At 40.9% G+C, this 26,975-nt stretch overlaps 1 protein-coding gene across 3 annotated transcripts in view; it reads left to right on the forward strand.

The window, feature by feature from the left end:
* PAK2 (p21 (RAC1) activated kinase 2) overlaps window positions 1-26,975 on the forward strand; it is a 109,672-nt gene that overhangs the window by 63,439 nt on the left and 19,258 nt on the right. For all 3 annotated transcript variants that reach the window (XM_054551037.2, XM_054551038.2, XM_024241202.3), the window contains exons 3-8: window positions 17,336-17,436; window positions 18,424-18,571; window positions 20,745-20,776; window positions 21,981-22,088; window positions 23,155-23,287; window positions 25,985-26,048. In XM_054551037.2, the coding sequence (XP_054407012.1) occupies window positions 17,336-17,436; window positions 18,424-18,571; window positions 20,745-20,776; window positions 21,981-22,088; window positions 23,155-23,287; window positions 25,985-26,048 (586 nt within the window). The remainder of the gene's footprint in view (window positions 1-17,335; window positions 17,437-18,423; window positions 18,572-20,744; window positions 20,777-21,980; window positions 22,089-23,154; window positions 23,288-25,984; window positions 26,049-26,975) is intronic.

Raw genomic sequence — 26,975 nt, forward strand, 5'->3', positions numbered from 1 at the left:
ATCCAGCCTAGAATTTTATCAGTACCTCTGAAGTCCCCATCTGCTATACCCCATCCTCACCTTCTCTTCGTCCCCAATATCCACCATTCTGCATTCTGCATTTTTATTGTAATTTTATAACATATCTAGTCACCCTCAAATATGTATGGTTTAGGCATGCCTGTTTGGGAACCTTTTATGAATGAAATTATGCTGTCTGCATTTTTTCCACATACTTTTCACTCAGCTTTATGCTTTTGAGACTTGTTGATGTGTGTGGTGTAGTTTGTTCACTTTCACTGCTGTACTTTCATTGCTACACTGTAAATATACTGCAGTTTATTTAGCCAGTCTCCTATCTGTAGACATTTGGGTTGTTTTCATGAATAGCGTTGCTATGGATAATCTTGAACGTACATCTTACTGGACATAGGGCAAAGCTCCTCAAACTTCAGGTGATCTGTTAGTTTAGTTCTTGAATTGCTAATCAGAATCATCTGGGAAGCTTAATAAATCTGTGTTCAAACTCCATTTCGTTCCAGTTGAATCAGCAATCAGCATCTTTAGGGGCTTACCCTGGCATCAGTTTTGGTTTTGTTTTTAATTTTTTAAATACCCCAGATTATACTGATGTGCAGCTCATATTAAAAACCAATGCATTGGTGGGTTATGAACTCTGTATAGTGGACGACACTAAATGAACTAGAATAATATAATCAGAGTATTGTGCACACAGTAAAAACATTGTCTTATGAAACAGTTTCTTTTAGTTATGTGTATACTGAGTCAGGATATAAAATGTATTTCTTGGTGTGGGTCCTGACCAAAGATTTAAAGGTCATTCAGAGATGTATATTTAGGATTAGAATTGCTGGGTTACAGGCTGTTCCCGTGTGTGACTTGACTAGGTTTGTCAGATTGTTTTCTAAAAGTTTTTAGTGTACGTTCTCACCCATAGAAGATGAGCGTTCCCATTGCTGAGCACCCTCAGCAACTCTGGGCGGGGTGAAATAGTAGCTCATTGTGTTTTAAATTTGCCTTTCCCTGATTACTCAAAACACTGAGCATCTTTTCGGGTTAATTGACCATTCCTGTGTGCTTTCTGTGAAATATCTGTTAAAGAGAAAGAAATATCTGTTCACTATCTGTATTAGTCTGTTTTCACACTGCTGATAAAGACATACCTGAGACTGGGTAATTTATACAAGAAAAAGGGTTTATTGGACTTAGAGTTTCACATGGCTGGGGAGGCCTCACAATCATGGCGGAAGGCAAGGAGGAGTAAGTCGCGTCCTATGTGGATGACAGCAGGCAACGAGAGAGAGCTTGTGCAGGGAAACTCCCCCTTTTAAAACCAGGAGATCTTGTGAAGACCTGCCTATGATTCAGTTACCTCCTACTGGGTCTCTCTGACAACACATGAGAATTCAAGATGAGATTTGGTTGGGGACACAGCCAAACCATATCAAGGTCTTTAATCCATTTTTCTACTTGGTGGCTAGCTTTTTTGTTTTCTATTAATAAACATTCCTTTTAGTCTATACACTAATCCTTTGCCAGTTATATGATGTTAAAGATAGTCTTCCAGGATGTGATTTGCCTTCTCACCCTTTCAGTAGTATATTTTAATGAATAGAAGTTATTAATTTTGATATGGTGGAATTGATCAATTTTTCTCTTCTTTTTTGAGACGGAGTCTCATTCTGTCACCCAGGCTGGAGTCTAGTGGCTCAATCTCAGCTCTCTGCAACCTCTGCCCCCCGGAGGAATTCAATCAATTCTCCTGCCTCAGCCTCCCGAGTAGCTGGGATTACAGGTGCCTGCCACCGCACCTGGCTAATTTTTGTATTTTTAGTAGAGACAGGGTTTCATCGTCTTGGCCAGCCTGGTCTTGAACTTCTGACCTTGTGATCCACCTGCCTCAGCCTCCCAAAGTGCTGAGATTACAGGCGTGAGCCACCGCACCTGGCCTCAATTTCTCTTTTTTATGGTTCGAGCTTTTTGTTTTTTAAGAAATTTTTGTCTAACTTGGGATCATAAAGACATTTTCCTGTATTTTTTCTATAGCTTGCGTTTCACTTTAAATCTTTGAGCTAGCTGGATTTTATTTTTGTATATTTGTGAAAAGATTCACTTTCACTTTTTTCTTTTAAACTTGGATAGTATCCCAGACCATTTATTGAGTCTTCTATTTCCCCACTGACCTATACCACCATTATTTATCAAGTTTCCATGTGAGAGTCTGTTTCTGTGTTCTCTATTTTATTCCATCAGGTTATTTGTCTGTACTTGAGCTAATAATAGCACCCTGTCTTGATTACTATATCTTACCATCTTTTTTTTTTTTTTTTTCTTTGAAGCAGGGTCTCACTCTGTGACCCAGGCTGGAGTGCAGTGATGTGTCTTGGATCACTGCAACCTCCACCTCCCAGATTCAAGGGATCCTCCTGCCTCAGCCTTCCAAGTAGTTGGGACTACAGGTGCACAACACCATGCCCAACTAATTTTTGTATTTTTTTTGTAGAGACAGGCTCTCATATGTTGCCCAGGCTGGTCTCAAACTCCTGGGCTCAAACGATCTGCCATCCTTGGCCTTCCAAAGTGCTGGGATTACAGGCGTGAGCCACCGCACCTGGCTGTTATATTGATTATTAATGCCTGATAGAACAAATCTCTTAACCAGATTCTTCTTCAGAATCCTGTTAATTGCTTTGGCTTTTTGCATGTTTCTATAAATTTTAGAATCTGTTTATCATGTACTTTAACAGAAAAAAAAACCTGTGGCTACTTTGATTAGAATTGTGTAGACTTTGGGCTGGGCACCGTGGCTTATGCCTGTAATCCGAGCACTTTGGGAGGCCGAGGCAGGCAGATCACGAGGTCAGCAGAGCAAGACCATCCTGGCTAACAAGGTGAAACCCCATCTCTACTACAAATACAAAAATTAGCCAGGCGTGGTGGCAGGTGACTGTAGTCCCAGCCTGGGTGACAGCGAGACTCCGTCTCAAAAAAAAAAAGAATTGTATAGACTTTGTAGGGCAAATGGGGGAGAATTGCATCCACCTTTGTAGTTGAGGGTGGGGAATCTGCAGAGCCTTTGTGTAGCCTGTTTACAGGGAAGTTTAGTTGCACGTCGTTTTCAGTCTCAGAGAGACAGAGAAGTGTGGAATGTTTAGAGGGTAGGATGCTTCTTGATTCCTCCTGTTTCCTGGAGCTCTACCTCCCTTTCCTCTTACACTTACTGCTCCTACCTGGAAGCTGAAACACAGCCCAGTCACTGGGGCCCAGCTTTCGGCATTAGGAATGAGGGAGAACCTTGTGTGTGTTTACACATCCGTGCTTTTGTGAACATAGAAATAACCTGTTCTGCTGCTCTCACTGGATTATCCTGTTCATCACCCTAGTGGTTGCCTCTGGGTCCCCTCATTTCCACCCACCTTGCTTCTAGTTTCAGCCACCTGCAGCAGTTTGCAGAATCATTTTCCCACCGACATCCTAACTGCTGCTTCTCTCGCTAGTCTTATCCTAATTGCTTTTCATTCTTCAGCATTCCTCGTGGATTTTATTCTGTGAAACACTCGGTTTTGATGTAGAAGGGAGAGAACTACAGTCTGTGCTCAGTACATCATCTTGAAACAGAAGAGTCTAAAAGGCAAACAATTGTATTTCCATTTTTTAAAAATCATAATGACCTTAAGACTTTTGCCATCTCTAATGTAAGGCCTGATCTAGAGATAATTCATTTTATTCCACTAAAAAATTTACATCCCTTACTGCTTTCCTTACTAAAGAAACAGCTAATATTTTTATAAAAAGAAAATAAAGACTCTAGGATGTTTTCAGTTATTAATTACTGGTTTTAATTGGCATCACCAAAAAACTTGAAAATTAGAAATCCTTTTGGATCGTGCCGTTTTAGGGCAACTTGACAGAACAGATCTTTTTTCCATGCTTGCTAATGTGTGTACTATGTGAATAATCAGAGATGAGTGATAAAGCAGATAGTGTCCCTGCTCCCGTGACAGCAATCTAAAACCATGGTATAGAATTAGAAGCTATGAAAAGTGGTACAGAGGTAGTGTAAGACATCTGCCTAATCTGGAATGTCTGGGAAGGCTTCCTGAGGAAGGGGTAATAGAGCTGAAGACTGCAGGGTGGGTAAGGAAAACGATAGTTACAAAGTGTGTTCCATGCCTGGGAAAGAGCCTGTTTCAGTGGCCCACCTTCAGGAGGGATCAGAGCACATCCCTGGAGCTGAGTGCCACCCGGTGTTATTGGAAAGCAGAGAGGGAAGGAGAGAGAATTACAGCAGGGTGTATGTAGGCACTACAGACAGCAGAAGAGGCTGAAGAGGTAGGCAGTGACCAGGTCATAAAGGGCCTTGTATTCTATGCTACAGAGCTCAGATTTTATCCTGTTTCCTGGGGAGCCATTACAGATTTTTAAACAGGGGAAAGACCTGGCCATCTCTCTGTTTTAGATAGGAAAGAATGGTAGGTATATAGAAAATAGGTTTTGTTCAAAGTGTGAGAGTGAAGTTGGAAACTAGTTAGGAGGCTTTTGCAGTAGCCCAAGTGAGAAATGGCCTAACTAGTCTACTAGTTTCAATAATGAAAATGTGAATGAGCCATTTGACTTTTTAAAATAAGCTTTGTTCATACAGCTAGAGTTGAATGGTATTGTCTTTATTAACTAAAGCAATTTTCACATCTAGCTGTTCAGCCTATAAGCACCTTCACTTCTGGTTGGTTATGACTTAGATCTGTAAACAACCTTTCTGATTAAAAAAATGAATTCTGAGATTAATAATAGTAGCCCCGTACTTCTCTGCCTATTTCCTAGAGGAGTGGTCCCCAACCTTTTTGACACTGGGGTAATGGTTTCATGGAAAACAATTTTTCTTTTTTCTTTTTTTTTGTTTCATCTTGTTGCCCAGGCTGGAATGCAATGGCGCGGTCTCAGCTCACTGCAACCTCCGCCCTCCTGAGTACAAGCAATTCCCTTGCCTCAGCCTCCCGAGTAGCTGGGACTAGAGGTGTGCGCCACCACGCCCAGCTAATTTTTTTGTATTTTTAGTAGAGACAGGGTTTCACCATGTTGACCAGGCTGGTCTCGAACTCCTGACCTCAGGTAATCTGCCCACCTCGGCCTCCCAAAGTGCTGGGATCACAGGCGTGAGACACCGCGCCCGGCCGGAAAACAATTTTTCTATGGGGCTGGCGGGGGAGTGGTTTTGGTATGAAACTCTTCCACCTCAGATCATCAGACATTAGTTAGATTCTCATAAGGAGCATGCAACCTAGATCCCTCGCATGCACAGTTCACAATAGGGTTCGCGCTCCTATGGGAATCTAACACTGCCACTGATCTGACAAGCGGCAGAGCTCAGGTGGTGATGCTCACTCCTCACTGCTCACCTCCTGCTGTGCCGCCGAGTTCCTAACCGGCCATGGACCTGTACTGGTCCACGGCCCCAGGGCTGGGGACCCCTTTCCTAGAGAATTCTCTGCTGTGTGATGGAATTTGAAGCTATTGCACATCAAAAGAACAAAGGAGGAATTACTTATGGTTAGACTAGAAACAGAAGAGTCTTCCTTTTAAACAGATAAAGGGTTTCTTTTATTTGTTTGTTTAGCCTTAGATTGTAGCTTGAAAGCAGTCTAAAAGGTAGTGGCCCTAGAGAATGTGACAGCAGCCTACTTAGGATTCTTTTCAGTACCTTTTGTCAACATGTGACTCAGGGTCTCTGCCTCTTGGCTGAAGGTTGCTGCCTGCCTGCTGCTGCTGTTTTGTTGTCTAATGAAGTTGGAAAATGATTCTAAGAATCTTTTTTTCTCCTAGGACACTAGTTAAATTGTTCATTTTATTAAAAGTTTTTTGCCCTGGTCTGTTACTTCCCATCAAGTGATCTGGTTGCCTGGTGAACCTCCCGTAGATGGTTGTGTTTGATAAGCAGAAGTGGGAAGTTGACCTCCTTTTATTTTATGAAACATGAACAGATTTCAGATTTCTCCAAAGCTAAGATGTCACATGTAGGGGTCCGTCGCGCAGACCCTGACCCAATGACGGATGAATAACTTACACTGACATCAGATGTTATGCTTGTCAGTCCAGCTGAGAGTCCGGGCCGCTTACAGACTCCAAGGAGAGTGCTGTAAAGCGTTGCAACCATCGGCCTCAACTAGCCAACGAAGCTTGCATTTATTTATTATAGATTAATTGACAGAGGCTTGAGTCAACACACCTGTGGGTAATTCACCTGGTCGCCCCTACCCTGGAGAGGGCCATCTTGCCCACGAATGATCAAAGGTTAGTCTTAGGACCACATGAGTAAACAAGCTCTTTAGATAAACTACTTTATATTCCTTTGTGTCTGTACCTTAAGCTCTCTGGCTCCTGAAAAGAGAATCTGGCTACCTTCAGCCAGACTTTGAAGCTATGCAAAACTCCCCGGCCTTCCAAGAAGGTTTGCTTTTTTCTATTCCTATAATTTCTTCTGCCATCCTGACTGAACCCCCACATCTACATAAATTTATTTTGATTGGCCCTCTATTTCTGGGCTTCTAGAGTTGTTATATAACAGTATTAAAGACATTCTGTTGGTATAGCAATATCCTTCCAGCACATTGTTCAATTCGAGACATGCTTTAGTATCTTTTTGCTTTAGACACTGTTTCTAATATCCCTTCCTTTTCCCATTGAGACTATTAAAATACAGAGAGTACCTGTATGTGTGTTATGTAAAAACAAATGGCATTAAACAGATTTTTAGGATTTTATGTTTATTTTGAATGAACTAATGTGACTCTATCTCAAGTTCTGCTTAATCGTTTTTGTGTTTTTCCTTTAACTTTTTACTCTATACTCCTATCATATATGAAACTTTAATATATTTCTCTAAACTCTTAACATTTCCAAGTTGAAGAATATGACTAGGCCTTAGACACAGCAGGAACCAGGAATACTCTTGCTAGATATGTTATCTCTCACCCTTCTTTTTATATTTTTTCTTATTTTATACTTATTTCAGAATGTTTTTTCTCTGTGTGTTAAGAAATATAATTCCTGGGCTGGGCGCGGTGGCTCACGCCTGTAATCCCAGCATTTTGGGAGGCCGAGGCAGGCGGATCACGAGGTCAGGAGATCGAGACCATCCTGGCTAAAATGGTGAAACCCCATCTCTACTAAAAATACAAAAAGTTAGCCAGGTGTGGTGGCGGGCCCCTGTAGTCCCAGCTACTCGGGAGGCTGAGGCAGGAGAATGGCGTGAACCCAGGAGGCGGAGCTTGCAGTGAGCTGAGATCGCGCCACTGCACTCCAGCCTGGGTGACAGAGCGAGACTCCGTCAAAAAAAAAAAAAAAGAAATAGAATTCCTGGGCTCAGTTTCTTACAACTTCAGTCACTGGTGATAGACTGATTCTCCGGGAGCTGAGTCTGGCTTAGCTGCGGAGCTGGCTTCCCCTGCACCTGTTGCTGGAGGGTGTGTGGGAAGCTGTGCTGACCTGGCTTGAGTTAGGTGCCCACCTCGGACCAGTCATCTGTGACCATAGTCATGTACGAAAATGGCATCTTTGCCAACTGTCTGCATAGAGGAAGAGTGAGGAAGTTTCCAGAAGTAGGATGCTGAGCAGATTTTTTTAAAAGAAAGAACACATGTAATCATAGTACATTAAATTGTAAACTACTAGTTTATCGTTAACTAATAAATATTTTCTCCTGTATGTAGGGTATTCCGTTAGAAGCCAAGGGACATAAAGAAATGTTCAGTGCACTACCTCAAATTACTCAAAGTCTAGTGAAAATTGAGAGAGAGGTAATTTATGATAGACATATTAATAATTTTGTGTTTCAGTAAAGAGAATCCAGGCTTGTTTCCTTTCCCTCTGCTCCTGTCCATAACCAGCATTCCCTTCCCTCTCACTGTGACCAGATCTCTTTTAAGTTATGTGCCTAGAGAGGAGATGGACATTTGATCATAAATCCCTCATTACTAGTTAAATAAGTATTATTGTGTTTCCTACCAATACTAAACTAGTAGTAGCTTTGTAAACAAAGAAGAGCATATGGTAACATTTCCAGTTTTATATGTATAGACTTATCAAACAGCATGGTTTTTAACTCTTTGATATTAGAAGAATCTTCTGGTTAAACACAGCATGTTGACCACATACAGAAGCATTCTATTTACTCTCCCTCCCAAGACCCAACTAAAATGACAGAAAATATATACACACACACACACACACGGTCAAAGAGAAAAAGAGAGGAGATAGTAGTGTGAAAGAGGCTTCAGTACACATTTGGAAGGCGGACGTGGTGGAAAATTGGCACTTGACTTGGCAGGACAGAGAAACATAACCTAAGCGTTCGCAGAGGGGAATCTGTGAGAAGGGAACCAAGTTTCCCTTGTAAAAATTCCAGAAGTTCAAGATTTAGAGGCACACAATACTGTGTCGGAGTGGGGGTGGGATGTAATACACATGCTGGAAAGAAGGGGGATTAGTTGAAAACCAACATAGAAAGTGTCAAAGGCCCCCCAGGACTCCTCCTTTACACCCCACACATCCATGTAAATGTAACCCCCATCCTCTGGAAGGAAAAAAGAATAAACTGGGATTTACATTTATTTCCAGAGAATTTAAACCAGAGAAGCCTCTGTTCTTATCAGGGGAGTCAGGAAAAGTTGAAGCACCAGAATAAAGAAGGTGACTTCATGCAAGTCAGCATTTTCAACTCCTTTCCCCATCCTGCTTTCAGAATACCTGTAGCCTGACTCACAGCCTCAGACAGGAGATTGGAAGGTTTTTCTCTGGATAAACAATGGCCTGGGGAAAAAAATACTTTAGGTACCTTGCATGCATGCTGTCCTTATCTTTAGTGTTAAGGTTGGCTTAACTCCCAGTTAGCTTTTTAATACTTTTCTGTATGAGTAGACAGTAAAGGATCACGCGACATTTATGAAAAACCCTTTATAAATGAGAGGGAGAGTCCAAAACAATAGGGATAAAAACAGGAACTTAAATAGACAGTGTAAGGAGAAAACAACCCCCAAACTGCAGCCTGTGCGTACACACATACTGTATAATCTTCAAAGAGAGGAGATAGAGGAATCCATGAAACAAGAAAAGAGTTCGCAGAGAAAGAATGATCAGAGAACAATGGAAAACAGTTCTTGGAATATCAACATATAAAATTACCAAAACAAACAAAAGATAGCAATAGAAAGAAGAGTGGAAGATAATCAAGAAAATTCTCCCTGCTGGAGTGGTGGCCCACACCTGTAATCCCAGCACTTTGGGAAGCCAAGGCGGGTGGATCACTTGAGATCAGAAGTTCGAAACCAGCCTGGTCAACATGGTGAAATCCTGTCTCTACTAAAAATACAAAAATTAGCTGGGCTTGGTGGCATACACCTGTAATCCCAGCTACTCAGGAGGCTGAGGCAGGAGAATCACTTGAACCTGGGAGGCAGAGGTTGCAGTGAGCCAAGATTGCGCCATTGCACTCCAGCCTGGGCAACAGTGCAAGACTCTGTCTCAAATAAAAAAAGAAAAGAAAAGAAAATTCTCCCAAAGAATTAAACAGAAATACAAAGATGGAAAATATGAGAGAAAAGATAACAGTTAAAAGATCTGACTAATGATGATTAAGTGGAGGACATAGTGACTTCTAGCTCTAAAATGGTGGTGTAGAAGCACGCTGGCTTCACTCACTCTGCCCTGCCACCACAGAAAACCAAGAACATACAGCACTAAGATGATCGCCAGCAACATCCAAGAACTCAGATATGAGAAGGAGACAGTTCCCAGGGGCACAGAGAAATGAAAGAACTCCAGGCATGCTGTAAGAATCGGACTTCCGTATCTGCAACACCCTTTCCCCCTGTCCGCCTGGCGCCAAGTGTGGGAAAATCTCCCCCAATTCACAGTTTCTACACGGCAAAAAGTGAGATTGAAGAGGACAACCACCTTCCCCACCATCTTGGGTTCCCTGGCAGGAGGCCTGTCCCTGCCTTAGCCCACAGGCGGCATAGGGAGAACTACCCTGAGGACAGCCAGAGGCAAAGGAGGGAGGCGGGATTACTGTTTCCAGCCTTGGAAACCCTGCTGTATAACTCAGCCAAAGGGGATGCCAAATAGAGCAGCTGTTCAGCAACACCGTGTGGTAGGAGGTTTATTCCACAGGACCCTTGGCAAGAACCCTTAGCCACCCTTCCTGTACTGCTACCAGAATATCCCCTTGGGGACTCCTCTCTCCCATTTAGGATGGGCTGCACTCTGCTAGAACCAAGGCAAACCTGGGCTTATGGTGCCATTTAGTGCTGGAAAGGAGGCAGCAACCTAGGCACGGGGGTGAGGAAAAGAAAGAAAATCAACAGGTAAATTACAGAGACTCTCTAAGCAAACATATCCAATAAAAACCAGACTAAATATCCTCGTACTTCTTTGAAAAATGGCTTAAAATTTTCCAAATTTAATGAAAACTGTAAACCCACAGATTCAAGAAATTTAACAAAATTTGAGCATAGGAAACATGAAAACTACACCAAGGCTTACTGTAATCAAATTGTTTAAAACCAGTGATAGGGCCGGGTGCAGTGGCTCATGCCTCCAATCCTAGGATTTTGGGAGGCCAGTGTGGGAGGATCACTTGATCCCAGGAGTTCAAGACCAGCCTGGGCAACATGGCAAAATCCCATCTCTACAAAAAAAAAGAAAAATTATCTGGGCAGGGTGGTGTGTACCTGTACTCCCAGGACTTGGTAGGCTGAGGCAGGAGGATAGCTTGAGCCCAGAGGTTGAGGCTGCAGTGAGCCGAGATCACACCACTGCACTCCGGCCTGGGTGTCAGAGCGAGACCCTGTTTCAAACCAAAAAAAAAAAAACAACAACAACAACAAAAACACAGTGATAGAGAAAATTTTAAAAGCTACCAGAAAAAAAAAAAAAAAGACTCATATATATAGGACAAAGATAGAGTGATCACAGACTTTATCTAAGTAACAGTGCAAGCCAGAAGACAAGGAACAACATCTTTAAAGTATTTAAAGGGAAAAAATCTATCAGCCTAGAATTCTATACTATTGAAAGTGTCTTTCCAAAACAAAGGAAGACACAGAATTTTAAATGCGTAAAAGCTGAACGAGTGTATCGTCAGCAGACATACTACAAAAAATGTTAAACTAAGCCCTTCGGGCAGAAGGAAGGTGATGTCAGATGGAAATGTGGACTTACAGGAAAGAATGAAAAGCACTGGATGTGGCACCTCAGTGGTTCCTGACCTTTTTGGCACCCGGGATTGGTTTCACAGAAGACAGTTTTTCCACAGACCCAGTGGTGTAGGGGAATGGTTTCGAGATAAACCGTTCCATCTGAGGTCATCAGACATTAGGTTCTCATAAGAAGCGCACAACCTAGATCCCTCGCGTGCGCAGTCCACAATAGGGTTCACGCTATGAGAATCTAATGCGGCTCCTGAGCTGACAGGAGGTGGAGCTCAGGCAGTGATGCTCACTCACCTGCCACTCAGTTCCTGCTGTGCAGCCGGTTCCTAACAAGCCTCGGACTGGTACCAGTTCGTGGCCTGGGGGTTGGGGACCCCTGTGGTATGCGTTCTTTCTTATCTAAATTTCTTTGAAAGATAATCGCTTGAGTTTTTAAGAAACAAAGCACTGATACACCTTGTAACGTGGATGAATCCCAAAAATGTTAAGTAACAAAAGTCATTCGCAAAAGACTGCATATTGTATGGTCCCATTTATATTAATGAGCAGCACAGGCAAAGCTATGGAGACAAAGTAGATTGGTGGTTGCCTGAAATTTGGGGTGGGGCAAGGGCTGAAATGGGGAGTCATTGCCATTAGGTGCAAGGTTTCTTCTGGGTATGATAAAAATGTTCTAAAGTTAGATTGTGATTATGATTGCACAACTCTAAATATACTAAAACCCATTGAAGTGTACAATTTCAACAGGTAAACATGATAGTAGATGAAGAGTTCTAGCTTAAGAAACAACTGAGTAGATAAAAGGGAATCTCAAAATACTTAGTCCAAAAGAAGGCAGAAAAGATTGATAAAAACAGACCTACCTACAAGAAATCTACTTTAAAACATAAAGCCACAAAATAGGTCAAAATAAAAGGATAGAAAAAAGGTGTGTTAACAATTAAAAGAAACCTGGGCTGGCTGTATAAACAGCAGACAAACTAGAGTTTAGAGCTAAAAAATACTATCAGTGATAATAAGGAAGGTTGTTATTTCGTGATAATAGGACCAGTTCATTAAGATGATATAATAGAACTAGATATGTATGTACCTAAGAACAGCTTCAAAATTCAGGAAGCAAAAACTGAGAGGATTTCAAGAAGAAACAGACAAATTCAATTGTAGTTGGAGATTCCAAAACTTCTCTCAGTAATTGGTAGAAAAAGTAGACATAAAATCAGTAAGGCTATAAAAAATTTGATGTAACTATCAGCCAACTTGACCTAATAGATGTTTATAGATCACTCCACACAATAACAGCAGAATATACATTCTCTTTAAAGACACAGGAGGTCTACTTTTAAAAATTCTCAAAAATGTTGGCCAGGCACGGTGGCTCATACCTGTAATCCCAGCACTTTGGGAGGCTGAGGCGGGCAGATCACTTGAGGTGTCAGGAGTTCGAGACCAGCCTGGCCAACATGGTGAAACCCTGTCTTTACTAAAAATACAGAAACTAGCTGGGTGTGGCAGCAGGCGCATGTAATCCCAGCTACTTGGGAGACTGAGGAAGGAGAATTGCTTGAACCTGGGAGGCAAAGGCTGCAGTGAGCTGAGATTGTGCCACTGCACACCAGCCTGGGCAACAGAGCGAGACTCCCTCTCAAAATAAATAAATAAATAGGCTGGGCACAGTGGCTCACGCCTATAATCCCAGCACTTTGCGAGGCCAAGGTGAGTGGATCACGAGGTCAGGAGATCAAGACCAGCCTGACCAACATGGTGAAACCCTCTCTCTACCCTGTCTCTACTAAAAATACAAAAATTGGCCAGGCCTGGTGGCGGGCACCTGTAATCCCAGCTACTTGGGAGGCTGAGGCAAAGAATTGCTTGAACCCAGGAGGCGGAGGTTGCAGTGAGCCAAGATTGTGTCACTACACTCCAGCCTGGGCCACAAAGCAAGACTCTGTCTCAAAAAAAAAATAAAATAAATAAAGGATTTAAATTATATAAAGTGTGTTCTTGTGACCGTAATATAATTCAATTAGAAATCAGTCACAAGAAGTTCTCTGGAAGTATTTGTAAAGTAAAGAAAGCACTTCACAAATAAAAAGATATTTAGAAAATATATTAAGCTGAATGAAAATTCAAAACATCAGTATTTGTAGGATACTGCTAAAGCAATACTTAGTGGAAAACTTATAGTATTAAACACCATATTAGAAGGAAAGATTTTAAATCAATGACTTTAGCTAAGCCGTCTTAATAAACTAGAAGGGAAGAGCAGATGAAATCCAAAGTAAGAAGAAGAAAGGAAATAATAAAAAGCAAAATGGGAATAAATGAAATAGGGGGAAAAAGCAGCAGAAAAAATCACTGCAACCAAAAGTAGATTCATTTAGAATGTCAATAAAATGGATAAATGTGTAGCCAGACTGACGGGGTATGGGCAGTGGATGGGGAGGAGAGACAAATTACCAATATTGAGAATGAGAGAGGTGGTGGCACCCCTACAGATTTTACAGATATTAAAAAGATGGTATGAATAAATATGTACCAATTTTTTTTTTCTTTTCTCTTTTTTTTTGGAGAAGGAGTCTTGCTTTGTTGCCTAGGCTGGAGTGCAGTGGCGCGATCTTGGCTCACTGCAACTGCCACCTCCCGGGTTCAAGCGATTCTCCTGCCTCAGCCTCCCAAGTAGGTGGGATTGATTATAGGCATGCACCACCACGCCTGGCTAATTATTGTATTTTTAGTAGAGACAAGACTTCACCATGTTGTCCAGGCTGGTCTCGAACTCCTTAGCTCAAGTGATCCCTCTGCCTCAGCCTCCCAAAGTGCTAGGATTACAGGCATGAGCCACTGCGCCTGGCCAATGTTAAATTCTTAGCAAGATTTTAGCAATTGGAATCCAGCAGTGTATAAAAAGGGTAATACATCATCACCAAGTGGATTTCACTGGTTTAAGTTTGAAAATCGATTGATGTTATTGACTGTATTAACACAATAGAAAAGATGAGCCATGGGTTCGTCTCAGTACATGTAGAAAAGGCATTTGACAGAACCCAATATCCATTGCTGATAAAAGTGTTCAGTAAACTTGGAATAGAAGAGAATGCCCTTTAGCCTCATAAAGGACATCTTTTAAAAACCTACCGTTGGCATTAAACTTAACGGTAAGAAGAATGATAGTTTTTCCTCTTAGATCAGGAAAAATAAAATTTCTCTTCATCCACTTTTATTCAACAGTGTACTGAAGGGTCTAGCTAATGTAGTAAGGCAAAAAAAAAAATTTTTTTTAAGAAAATGAATAAAAGGAATCCAGACTGGAAAGAAGTAAACTTGATTTTATTCACCAACAACATGATTGAATTTTTATAGCAAAATTGTATATTTACAAAAATACTAGTGGAAGTAAGTGTAACAAATTTCAGGATATAAGATTAGTATTCAAGAAACAACTGTGTTTCTTTATGGCTACAATGAATGATTAAAAAGGAAATTTTAAAACTGCCATTTGCAATAGTATCACAATCAGGAAATATCGAGGCAGAAATCTGATGAAACAGTGTGTGCTCTGCACTGATAACTACTGCTCTGTTTCGAAGTGTCCCCCGGAGTTCATGTGTTAGAAACTGAAGCCCCAGTAAGACAGTGTTGAGAGATGGGACCTTCAAGAGGCGACGCGAGTGCTCACGGATGGACTCATGTCTTTATTGTGGATGCGAGTTGGTTATGAAAGCCAGTCTGGCCCTCTCCTGCTCTCTTTCTTGCAATATGATGCCTTCTGCTACGTTATGACACAACAAGAAAGACCCTCACCAGATGTGGCTTCTTGATCCTTGATCTGGGGGACTTTCCAGCCTCCAGGATAACTGTGAGCCAAATGAACTTTTATTTTTTTGAGACAGAGTCTCACGCTGTGACCCAGGCTGGGGAGTGCAGAGACACAATCTCGGCTCACTGCAGCCTCCACCTCCTGGGTTCAAGCAATTCTCGTGCCACTATACTCGGCTAAAGTTTGCATTTTAGATACAGTGTTTTGCCGTGTTGGCCAGATGGGTCTTGAACTCCTGGCCTCATGTGATCTGCCCACCTCAGTCTCCCAAAGTGCCGGGATTACAGGCATGAGCTACTGCTCCCAGCCAGCTTCTAATGTTTATATTAATAAATTGCCTAGGCAATGGTATTCTGATAAAGCGTACCGAACAGATAAAGACAACTGCAAACACTGCCGAGAGAAATTTTTAAAGACCTAAATAAATGAAAAGATTTGCTGTTTTCATGGATCAGAAAACTCGGTGTTGTTAAGAAATCAAGAAATAAATTCTCAGCTAGGCGCAGTGGCTCATGTCTGTAATCCCAGCACTTTGGCAGGCCAAAGCAGGTGGATCGCTTGAGGCCAGGAGTTTGAGACCAGCCTGGCCGACATGGTGAAACCCCATCTCTACCAGAAATTATAAAAATCAGCCTGGTATGGTGGTGCATGCCTGTAATCCCAGCTACTCAGAAGGCTGAGGTAGGAGAATTGCTTGAACCCGGGAGGCAGAGGTTGCAGTGAGCTGAGATTACGCCACTGCACTCCAGCCTGGGCGACAGAATGAGACTCCCTATAAAAAAGAAAGAAAGAAATTCTCCCTAAAATTCATCTGTACATTCATTCCAATTCTAGTCAGAATTCTAACAGGCTTTCTGTAGAAATTAATAAGCTCATTCTAAAATTCATAGGGAAATGCAGAGGACCTGGATTACCCAAACAGCTTTGACAAAAGAAAAAGACTTACGTGACATAGTTTCAATGAGTATTACAAAATGGCAATAAAATAATCAAGGCAGTCTGATAGTGGCATAAAGGCAGACAGATAATTGCAACAGAGCAGAGCCTTCCAACAGAGCAGAGCCTTCAGAGATAGACTCACAAGTATACAGACAATTGACTTTCAACAGTGGCTCCAAACAAGAACCAAAATGGCGCTGGCTTTCTAAATGGCAACACTGGAAATGCTGAGGGTTCCAACTTATATATATATAGTCAAGAACTATCAACTAAAGGGATAAATCAAGAGGAGGAAAACATAAGTTCCAGAAAATAGATTCCAGCACAGGGCAGGAGTGAAGGGATGTCATGGACGGTAACTGTGCAGGAAGCCTAGGCATGAGCTACTGGGGATTAGAGCAGGAGGAGCTGAGAGGGAGGGGACGGGGGGAAGGAACTGATGTGTTGGAGTTTACAGAGAACATTATTGATAGGTGCGTGGCAGAAATGTTGCAGAAATAATTTACAATCGGACCATAGAAAAACTGCGTAGTTTTAAAATGTGACAATTAGTAACTCTGCTAAAAAGAAAGGATTAGGCTTGCACAAAAAAGGAGAGGTGGCTTTGTCAACTACTTGTCTTGACAGTGTGTATTATCTGCGGAGTTACAGTAATGCAAATCTGACTTCCTGATGAATGTAACTGAGTGGAAATGGGGTTTGCTGTGTTTGCTGTCCACACTGCTCAGTATCTGAGATGTAGCCCTTTGTGAGAGAGCTGGTGCCCGAAGTGGGTGTCTCTTCTGCCTGTGCTCTGTTACTCCGGCCTGCCGTTGGTCACTCCATGTGCCTCCCCAGTGTTTGGTTGTGTCCAGCCCTACTTTATGGCAGGACAGTCTGCTTTACTTCGTTTACTAGTTTCCTATCAGCCAGTTTTTAGGGGAAATCTTTTCTAGAATAACTTTGATTCTACTATGTTTTCTAGAATAACTTTGATCCTAATATGTTTTAGGAAAAATATGAACATAATATGCCGGGCATGCGTTGGCTCACATCTGTAATCTCAGCACTTTGGGAGGCCAAGGCAGGTGAATCAGGAGTTTGAGACCAGCCTGATCAACATGATGGAACCCTGTCTCTACTAAAAATAGAAAAATTAGCCCGGCATGATGGTGGGCACCTGTAATCCCAGCTACTTGGGAGACTGAGGCAGGAGGATGGTTTGAACCCAGGAAGCAGAGGTTGCATTCAGCTGAGATTGCACCACTGCACTCCAGCCTGGGCAACAAGAGCGAAACTCCATCTAAAAAAAAAAGACAAAAAATAAAATTATAAGTGCCTTTACTAGTCTTGTTTAAATAGTTTGATTCTTTTCTTTTTTTCTAATGCTCTCTAGGAAGTAAAAAGAAAGAAAAGGAACGGCCAGAAATTTCTCCTCCATCTGATTTTGAGCACACCATCCATGTTGGCTTTGATGCTGTCACTGGAGAATTCACTGTAAGTTAACCTAGTTCGGGCCCATTTATAACATTTAAAATAGCACTCAAACATTTTCCTTCATTATTAAATTTGAAATTAACATTTCAGGCCAGGTGCGGTGGCACACGCCTGTAATCCCAGCACTTTGGGAGGCCAAGGCTGGCAGATCATTTGAGGTCAGGAGTTCGAGACCAGCGTGGCCAACATGGTGAAACCCCATCCCTACTAAAAATACAAAAAAATTAGCCAAGCGTGGTGGTGTACGCCTGTAATTCCAACTACTCAGGAGGCCGAGGCAGGGGAATCACGTGAACCTGGGAGATGGAGGTTGCAGTGAGCAGAGACTGTGCCATTGCACTCCAGCCTGGGCAAGAAGAGCGAAACTCCGTCTCAAAAAAAGGGAAATTAACATTTCTATCTATATGTTAACTATGAATTCTTACTGCTTTTTGCTTTTTATAAAAGTGTTAGTGGTTGGATATATCATTTTCCTAGAGAGCAGAGCCTACTAATTATAGTTATGCAAAACAGACTTAGAAAAAATACACCTAGGCCAGGCGCGGTGGCTCACGCCTGTAATCCCAGCACTTTGGGAGGCCGAGGCGGGCAGATCACAAGTTAAGGAGATTGAGACTATCCTGGCTAACATGGTGAAACCCCGTCTCTACTAAAAATACAAAAAATTAGCCAGGCGTGGTGGCGGGCATCTGTAGTCCCAGCTACTCGGGAGGCTGAGGCAGGAGAATGGCGGGAACCCGGGAGGTAGAGCTTACAGTGAGCCAAGGTCTCGCACGACTGCACTCCAGCTTGGGTGACAGAGCGAGACTCTGTCTCAAAAAAAGAAAAAAGAAAAAATAGACCTTTAGAAAACGAGATCTTTTAAAATTTAGTCAAACCTACACTCAAAAGGTTGGTTTGTTTTGTGTATTTTGTCATTTATCTCTGGAAATTAATTTTATTGCATCAATTTAAACCATAACTAATTTCTGAATATCTTTTTGTTAGGGTATGCCAGAACAGTGGGCTCGATTACTACAGACCTCCAATATCACCAAACTAGAGCAAAAGAAGAATCCTCAGGCTGTGCTGGATGTCCTAAAGTTCTACGACTCCAACACAGTGAAGCAGAAATATCTGAGCTTTACTCCTCCTGGTAAGACAGTGGTGTAAGGCTGGATCAGATGGAGATTTGTGAAGCACGTCTAGATAAAAAGATTACTCCTGGAAAAATGAAAAGCTAAACTGTGGTTCTTGTTGATAACGTTTTTTCCCTGGGTAGAGTCTACCTTTTGTAGACTGATCCAGGGCAGTTCTGAAGCATAATTTGGATCTGTGAATTATAGTAATCTCATAGGTTTGCCAGAAACGGGAGTTGATGAATATTTTGGCTTTTTGTTTATTTGGTTTTTTCTCCTCATTGCTGTGTTTTTGTTTTCATTTTTCACTCCTCACCGCTTTTAAATGACTTTCAGCAATCAAAGGAAAAGACGCTGGTTGATAGACATGTTCATACTAGAAATACATTTATTGTTAATGGGACAAGAGGAGGTTGAACTAAAAAATGTTTAGGTCCACTCAAAAAATTGAAACTCATAAGTGTGCAGATAATAGAATATATGTATTTTAATATATAAAATAGATAAATCATATATGAAAGAAGCATTAGAACTAAAAGGATTTATACCTCAGAAATGGAATATCTGGAATATTATCTACATAGTCACAGCAATGTAAATTTTACTTTCTGGATGAATATAGCTGGATGGAAATTGGGTTTGATGTACTTTGTTTTCCAAGTTGCTCAGTATCTGAGATATACCGTTACCTATGAGAGAACCAGTGAATTGGTATATAGTGTAAGAGTTGGTGTAGTGGATTTTTAAAAATAGTTTTTGTTCAAATAAAGATCAGAGTAAAGTTATGCAATGCAGTTGGTTGATACATCTCTTGAATCTCTTTTGATCTTTAGGCTTCCCCTCCCACACACTGGTTCATGCTGTCTTTTCTTGCCGTTTATTTATTGCAGAAACAAGATCATTTGTCCTGTTCCCTCAGTTTAGATTTTGCTCACTACATCCTCAGGATGTCATTTTTCAATATGTTTGTCTGTCTCTGAAGTCATACATGTGGTTTTCAAAAGCAATATGATTGAGCTAAAATCATACATGTGATTTTAATGGATTATACTTAATGTTTGCATCCTCACAGAAACAAAGGCCATGCGCAAGGGAGAAATAGAAATCTTTTTGCAAGTGATCTTGACCTTTTTTTGTTGAGTCTAGTACACCCTTAGGAAAAGGTCACACTTGCTCCTAGAACTTCTCTATCAACCAGTAAGTCTGTGTGTAAATTAGTAATTTTTTTGAAAAATCAATGTTTAACCACAAAATGGTAGCTTATTTTCACCTGGTACACATACATGCATATATGTGTGTGTGTGCGTGTGTGTGTGTGTGTGTGTTTTGTTTTGTTTTTGAGCCGGAGTTTACTCTGTTGCCCAGGCTGGAGTGCAATGGCGCAATCTCGGCTTGCCAGAACCCCCGCCTCCCGGGTTCAAGCAATTCTCCTGCCTCAGCCTCCTGAGTAGCTGACATTACAAGCATGCGCCACCACACCCGGCTAATTTTGTATCTTTAGTAGAGACTGGATTTCTCCATGTTGGTCAGGCTGGTCTTGAACTCCCGACCTCAGGTGATCTGCCCGTCTCTCGGCCTCCCAAAGTGCTAGGATTACAGGCGTGAGCTACCGCGTCCGGCCTGTGTGTATGTTATATGTGATATATGTGTGTGTATGTGATATACGATATATATATACATACATATATACACACACGTATATACACACACACACACACACATATGTCTCTGGGCATTTTTAAAAGAAAAAACAATGTCAGAATTTTACTTTGCACAATTGTCATTGTCTTAATTGTTGCATTAAATTCCTCAGTCAGCAGTTTTCTGGAGAAAGTATCTTTATCAATAAATTTGTTTTGTTTTAATAAATACAGATTGATAGGTATACTTTCAAACTAAATTTTGATAGCTTTATTGAGATATAATTTACATGCGATACAATTCACCCATTTTAAATATGTAATTCACTGATTTTTACTAAATTTATAGTTTCATGTAGATTTCAGATTCCTTAGCTTGGTCTTATATAAATTCTTATTTGACTACTTGCGTGGTCATTTTTCTCAAGAGTTAATTCAACTTGAAAACAGTTTAAGAACATTTCACTTTCTCTGCTTTATTTTTTTTCCTTTTATCATATAAAAGTGCTATTTCTTGAATTGCTAATATTATGTTTTGTTTCATATTCAGAGAAAGATGGCTTTCCTTCTGGAACACCAGCAGTAAGTTAATGATATTATTTCTTTTATCTATTGTTCTAATTTAGGTTACCCAAGACAAATCTCAGTTTTTATTTTGCTTTCTAAAATAAATATACAGCCATCAGAGGTAAATAACTACTCAATAGGTGTTTTTAGCTAGCCACCTGATTAGTTGAAGAAGCTGTATTAAATAGAAATTCCTTGATGTGATACTTAATGTAACTAAAATTTATAATGACCTTCAGAACAGTTTAGCTACCTTTGGTAATGTTAACATATACAAACGTGAACACAAAGAACTTGCTAGCATATATTTTCCTCTCCATCCCTCATTTCTCCTTCTGGTACTATTTTACTGAATATAGACTATGGAAAGGTGCTGAGCAGTTGAACCTTGTCAGTCTTCAGAGTCATCTGAAACTTAAGTTATCGCATAAACACAGTCAGTTTTTGGAAACAGTCGTTTTATTTGCAGTTTCTCAATTGGGAGGAAACAGTCTCCTGGAGTTTTATTTTTTAATATTTAATTTAATTTTAATTAATTAATTAATTAATTTATTTATTTATTTATTTTGAATTGGAGTCTCGCTCTGTCGCCCAGGCTGGAGTGCAGTGACGCGATCTTGGCTCACTGCACGCTCCGCCTCCCGGGTTCACTCCATTCTCCTGCCTCAGCCTCCCGAGTAGCTGGGATTACAGGCGCCTGCCACCACGACCAGCTAATTTTTTGTGTTTTTAGTAGAGACGGGGTTTCACCGTGTTAGCCAGGATGGTCTCGATCTCCTGACCCTGTGATCCACCCGCCTCGGCCTACCAAAGTGCTGGGATTACAGGCGTGAGCCACCGTGCCCGGCCCCAAATCTGACTGTTTTAAATGTCATCAGTTGTCTCTGATATACAAAGCCCAGAGGATCTTTGATTTTGGTCTTAACAAGTAACATAGTTTACTTTCAGGACATTGTATATGTATGCTTAGGGTAAATAGTACTTTATTAAAAATATTTGGTACTCACCATATATATTTCATAAACTTTTTCATAATTCATAGAATCACCTTATTATGTTAGATTATAATTCTGTTGAGTTATCTAAGAGCTAATGAGATTTAGTGGTTTTGAAATGAGCTATCAAAGAAGCAAACTTTTTGAAGTACGTTCATAAAGGGCTGTAGTCGCATTTAAGCCTATTGGACTTGTTTTCCTTACTTTGCTCATCATCAACGCAGCTGAATGCCAAGGGAACAGAAGCACCTGCAGTAGTGACAGAGGAGGAGGATGATGATGAAGAGACTGCTCCTCCCGTTATTGCCCCGCGACCGGATCACACGAAATCAGTGAGTCTCCATTGGTGATCTAGGCTGTGTGTGTGCACGTGTGTTAAAAAACAGCAGAGTCTGTATTTGACTTTCAGTGATTGCTTTTAAAAAGCCCTCAAGTTTAAAATCGTTTAGTATGGGGAAATTTAACCAAGAAATCTGTACCCAAAGACCACTCACCTAAAACTAGTTTTCTGAAGATTAAAATGTGATGTCTTTAAGAGTTAACGCACTCACCTCACTGGGCTTTTTTCTTTGTATAGTACACCTTTTTCAGAGGGTTCATCTATTTCCCAAGCTTTCTCTGTTTGTCTCAATGTAGATGACGACTAAATCTAAAACTTAGAGCTTTCCTCTTACCCAGATTATGCGTTTTAATCTCCCATTTTACACTTCTCTCAGCGCCTTGATGTCATTCAAAAGGCAGTTGAGAATGAAATTCCTAACCAGGTAAGGGAGAATTTTTTAAATGATGAATGACTGCAGTTACCATTCTGCTCCCTGCAGTACTGCAGGTAGAGTGTGTGGAAGGTGCTGTGCCGTGGAACGGGCTGTGCTTCTGGCACAGCGGGCAGGCAGAGCTTGGGGACGGCCTCTGGATGCCGAGCTGATGGCAGAGGACTCCGTTTTCTTTAGCCTTTCGACCTGGCTGTTTGAATTGGGTGGTAGGCATTATAATTGTGTAAAAACTTTTGTGGGAATTAATAATAGTTCTTTCAACATCAAGGTTTCCATTCTTTTGCATTTTCCTTACCATTTGTAGTAAAAACATGATTTTTAAACCATGCTTTTTGATACATTGTTATACCATTTTAGACCTGGTCACACTTAAATTTCATTCATGGACCTGCTGTTTTACTAGACAGCTTTTCAAATATATACATGCTATGCCAAAGAAAAATGTTTCACATTTATTCTTCTTAGTTACGCATCTTTTATATCTGAAAATAGTGTTCTCATTATTTAGAACAATAGAAAAGACGACTTAGTTCAGATTAAAAATCAAAGAACTGAATTAGTGTGCCAGGAAGAATATCTGAAAATATTATTCCTCAAACCTTAGTAATGAACTGTTTCTCCACAGATTTACACACGGTCTGTAATTGACCCTGTTCCTGCACCAGTTGGTGATTCAAATGTTGATGGTGGTGCCAAGTCTTTAGACAAACAGAAAAAGAAGACTAAGATGACAGATGAAGAGATTATGGAGAAATTAAGTATGTTATCTACATTTTACATCATTGTTAAATTGTTAACAGCTCTTAAAACATTTGGCCCAGACGAATTTTAACTTACACCTTACATTGTGACTTAAAGTATAAAGAATAAATTGTTTCCTTATAGCAACAGTAGCTTCAGTTACAATCTGGTGATGTCGCCGGGTGTGGTGGCTCACCCCTAAATCCCAGCACTAGGTCAGGAGTTCAAGACCAGCCTGGCCAACATGGTGAAACCCCGTCTCTACTAAAAATACAAAAATTAGCTGTATGTGCTGGCATGTGCCTGTAATCCCAGCTACTCGGAGGCTAAGGCAGGAGAATCACTTGAACCCAGGAGGTGGAGGTTATAGTGTGCCAACATTGCGTCACTGGGCCGGGCGCAGTGGCTCACGCCTGCAATCCCAGCACTTTGGGAGGCTGAGGTGGACGGATCACAAGGTCAAGAGATTGAGACCATCCTGGCCAACATGGTGAAACCCCGTCTCTACTAAAAACACAAAAATCAGCTGGGCATGGTGGCAAAGTGCCTGTAGTACCAGCTGCTTGGGAGGCTGAGGCAAGAGAATCACTTGAACCCGGGAGGCGGAGGTTATAGTGAGCTGAGATCGCGCCACTGCACTCCAGCCTGGCAACAGAGTGAGGCTCCATCTCAAAAAAAAAAAAAAAAATGCTAACTGGCCGGGCACTGTGGCTCATGCCTGTCATCCCAGCACTTTGGGAGACCAAGGGGGGCGGATCACTTGAGGTCAGGAGCAAGACTAGCCTGGCCAACATGGCAAAACCCCATCTCTACTAAAAACACAAAAATTAGCAAGGTGTCATGGCAGGTGCCTGTAATCCCAGCTACTTGGGGAGCTAAAGCAGGAGAATCACTTGAACCCGGGAGGTGGAGATTGCAGTGAGCCGAGATCGTGCCACTGCACTCAGCCTGGGCGAAAGAGCGAGACTCAGTCTCAAAAAATAATAATAAATAAAATTAACAATTAAAGAATGCTAATCTAGAGGGTTCAAGGAAAAATACTTTATGGAAGGATTGTTTTAAACATAAAGGCTGGGCATAGTGGCTCAAACCTATAATCTCAGTACATTGGCTGGCCAAGATAGGAGGATAGCTGGATTCCAGTAGTTCAAGGCCGAACTATATACAACTTAGACCCCGACTCTACCCAAAAAAAAAAAAAAAGAAAGAAAGAAAATTAACGAGGCATGGTGGTGCGTGTCTGTAGTCCCAGCTGACTGGGAGCCTGAGGCAGGAGGATTGCTTGAGCTCATGAGTTCAAGGCTGTAGTGAGCTGTAATTGCACCACTGCACTCCAGCCTGGGTGACAGAGTGAGACCCTGTCTCTAAAAAATAAACAAATGTTTACATGCCCCATGTTTATTTGCTTTTGATTTCTCAGTGCTTTCAAGTATAAACCTGGCTCTTACTCTGTTATTATTATTATTATCATTATTATTATTATTATTTTTTTGAGACAGAGTCTCGCTCTGTCACCCAGGCTGGAGTGCAGTGGCGTGGCTCACTGCAATCTCTGCCTCTCCAGTTCAAGCATTTCTTCTGCCTCAGCCTCCCGAGTAGCTGGGAGTACAGGTGTGCGCCACCACACCCCACTAATTTTTGTATTTTTAATAGAGATGGCATTTCACCATGTTGGCTGGGCTGGTCTCAAACTCCTGACCTCAGGCATGAGTCACCACACCCGGCCTGCTCTGTTACTCTATGGGCATATAAGAATTATTTTAGGAGAGCTGCTACTTAAAAAAAGAAAAAAAATTAGCTAGAATCCTAATTGTCATCATTCAATTGTGACCTTTAGCTATCACATGCCCAGTCTTTTTGGTATCTTTTTGCTCTTAGCCTCTTATTGTTGATCCTGTTTCTTTGCTTGTTGACTTGAGGTTGGGTACCTACATAAAATTATTTATGTGAGTTTCCTTGATATGGTCTTGTCCATTTTTACCTTGAGCAAGTGGAAGTTTAATGTGGTTTTTCTTACTAGTAATAAGAATATAAGTTAGGATTTTATGTCCAACTTCCTAATTTTAAAACCTGTTTCTTGTGACTTTGAACTTTCCTAAAACAAACATATGATTAGTTCATGTTAGAGCATAGTAATTTTTATGGTAATAAGTGGTTTTCTAAATGTATTGAAAGATGATATGTATACTGGAAGAGTCAGAAAGACCATTTAGGGTTTAGATAGCCTTTATTATTTATAATACTAAGTAGTCTCAAACTTATCTATTAATAGATATATTCAAATATACCTATTTCTATATTCAAATATATCTATTTTATATTCAAATATGTCTATTTCCTTGAGATTACCTGATTCTAAAACTGAACATCTGAGAACCTAATTAATCTCTGACAAACTGGTACAGTCTTTCCAAAATGTGACCATTATTGAGCAAATGATTAGTTAGGAGGTCTAACCTAATGGAAATAATGTGTCTTCTTGTTTCTGTTACTTTTAAACTTTTAATGTGTCTTGTTTCTGATACTTTTAAACTTTTATTATGTATTTAAGTTTCTTTAGTGTTTTGTGTTTGAAACCTGTTATTTTTGGAACTTAGTATTATGTTTGAAAATCACTTATAAAAACAGTGGAGTTGATTAAAAGGAATAATAATATCACAATCAGTTTACACTTAAAATGCTTGACTGAGCTTCCAGCTTTTTGTTTATTCTAGGAACTATTGTGAGCATAGGTGACCCTAAGAAAAAATATACAAGATATGAAAAAATTGGGCAAGGGTAAGTATCTGTGACTGTATTACGATAATATTCAGTATTCAGTATTTCCTGGCTTTATAGCATGATGTTTATTTTGCCTGCTGACATCGAGTACTTATATAGTATTCTGTGAGTGGTACCTTTGGGGGATTTGTGTAAATAAATAATGCAGTTATTTGTAGATGCTGTTAAAAAACTGTACTAGTTGTTAGCAGTGACTGTGTATCATTATTTTTTCTTAAGTGTCATTTCACATCCGTGATAAATAATTAGAGGGAAGAATTGCCTATAAAATATATTTAAAAGACAATAAGAATATTTACTGCAGGATTATAAGCAATAAAAAAATGCATTTAGATCATGTCATTGTGTATTGAATTTTGAGTCTACTGATCTTCTGATTTTGTTGTGTAATTTGTATTTTTAAAGTATACTAACTAAACTCCTTTTTTCTGTTGCTTGGAAGCAAATAAACACCTTAATTTTTAATGTTATTAAACTCTGGAAAGCATTCTGTGAATTTAGAGTGAGGGCTTAAGCCATTTTTGAAAACTTCCATATGAATTCCTTCCTCCCTTCCTTCCCTTCCTTTCTCCCTTCCTTCCCTTCCTTCCTTCCTTCCTTCCTCCCTTCCTTCCCTCCCTTCCTTCCCTTCCTTCCTCCCTTCCTTCCTCCCTTCCTTCCCTTCCTTCCTCCCTTCCTTCCTCCCTTCCCTTCCTTCCCTTCCTTCCTCCCTTCCTTCCCTTCCTTCCTCCCTTCCTTCCTCCCTTCCCTTCCTTCCCTTCCTTCCTCCCTTCCTTCCCTTCCTTCCCTTCCTTCCCTTCCTTCCCTTCCTTCCCTTCCTTCCCTTCCTTCCTCCCTTCCTTCCCTTCCTTCCCTTCCTTCCCTTCCTTCCCTTCCTTCCCTTCCTTCCCTTCCTTCCCTCCCTTCCTTCCCTTCCTTCCTCCC

This window comes from Pongo abelii, chromosome 2 (genome assembly GCF_028885655.2).
Source record: "Pongo abelii isolate AG06213 chromosome 2, NHGRI_mPonAbe1-v2.0_pri, whole genome shotgun sequence".
Classification (NCBI taxonomy): Eukaryota; Metazoa; Chordata; class Mammalia; order Primates; family Hominidae; genus Pongo; species Pongo abelii.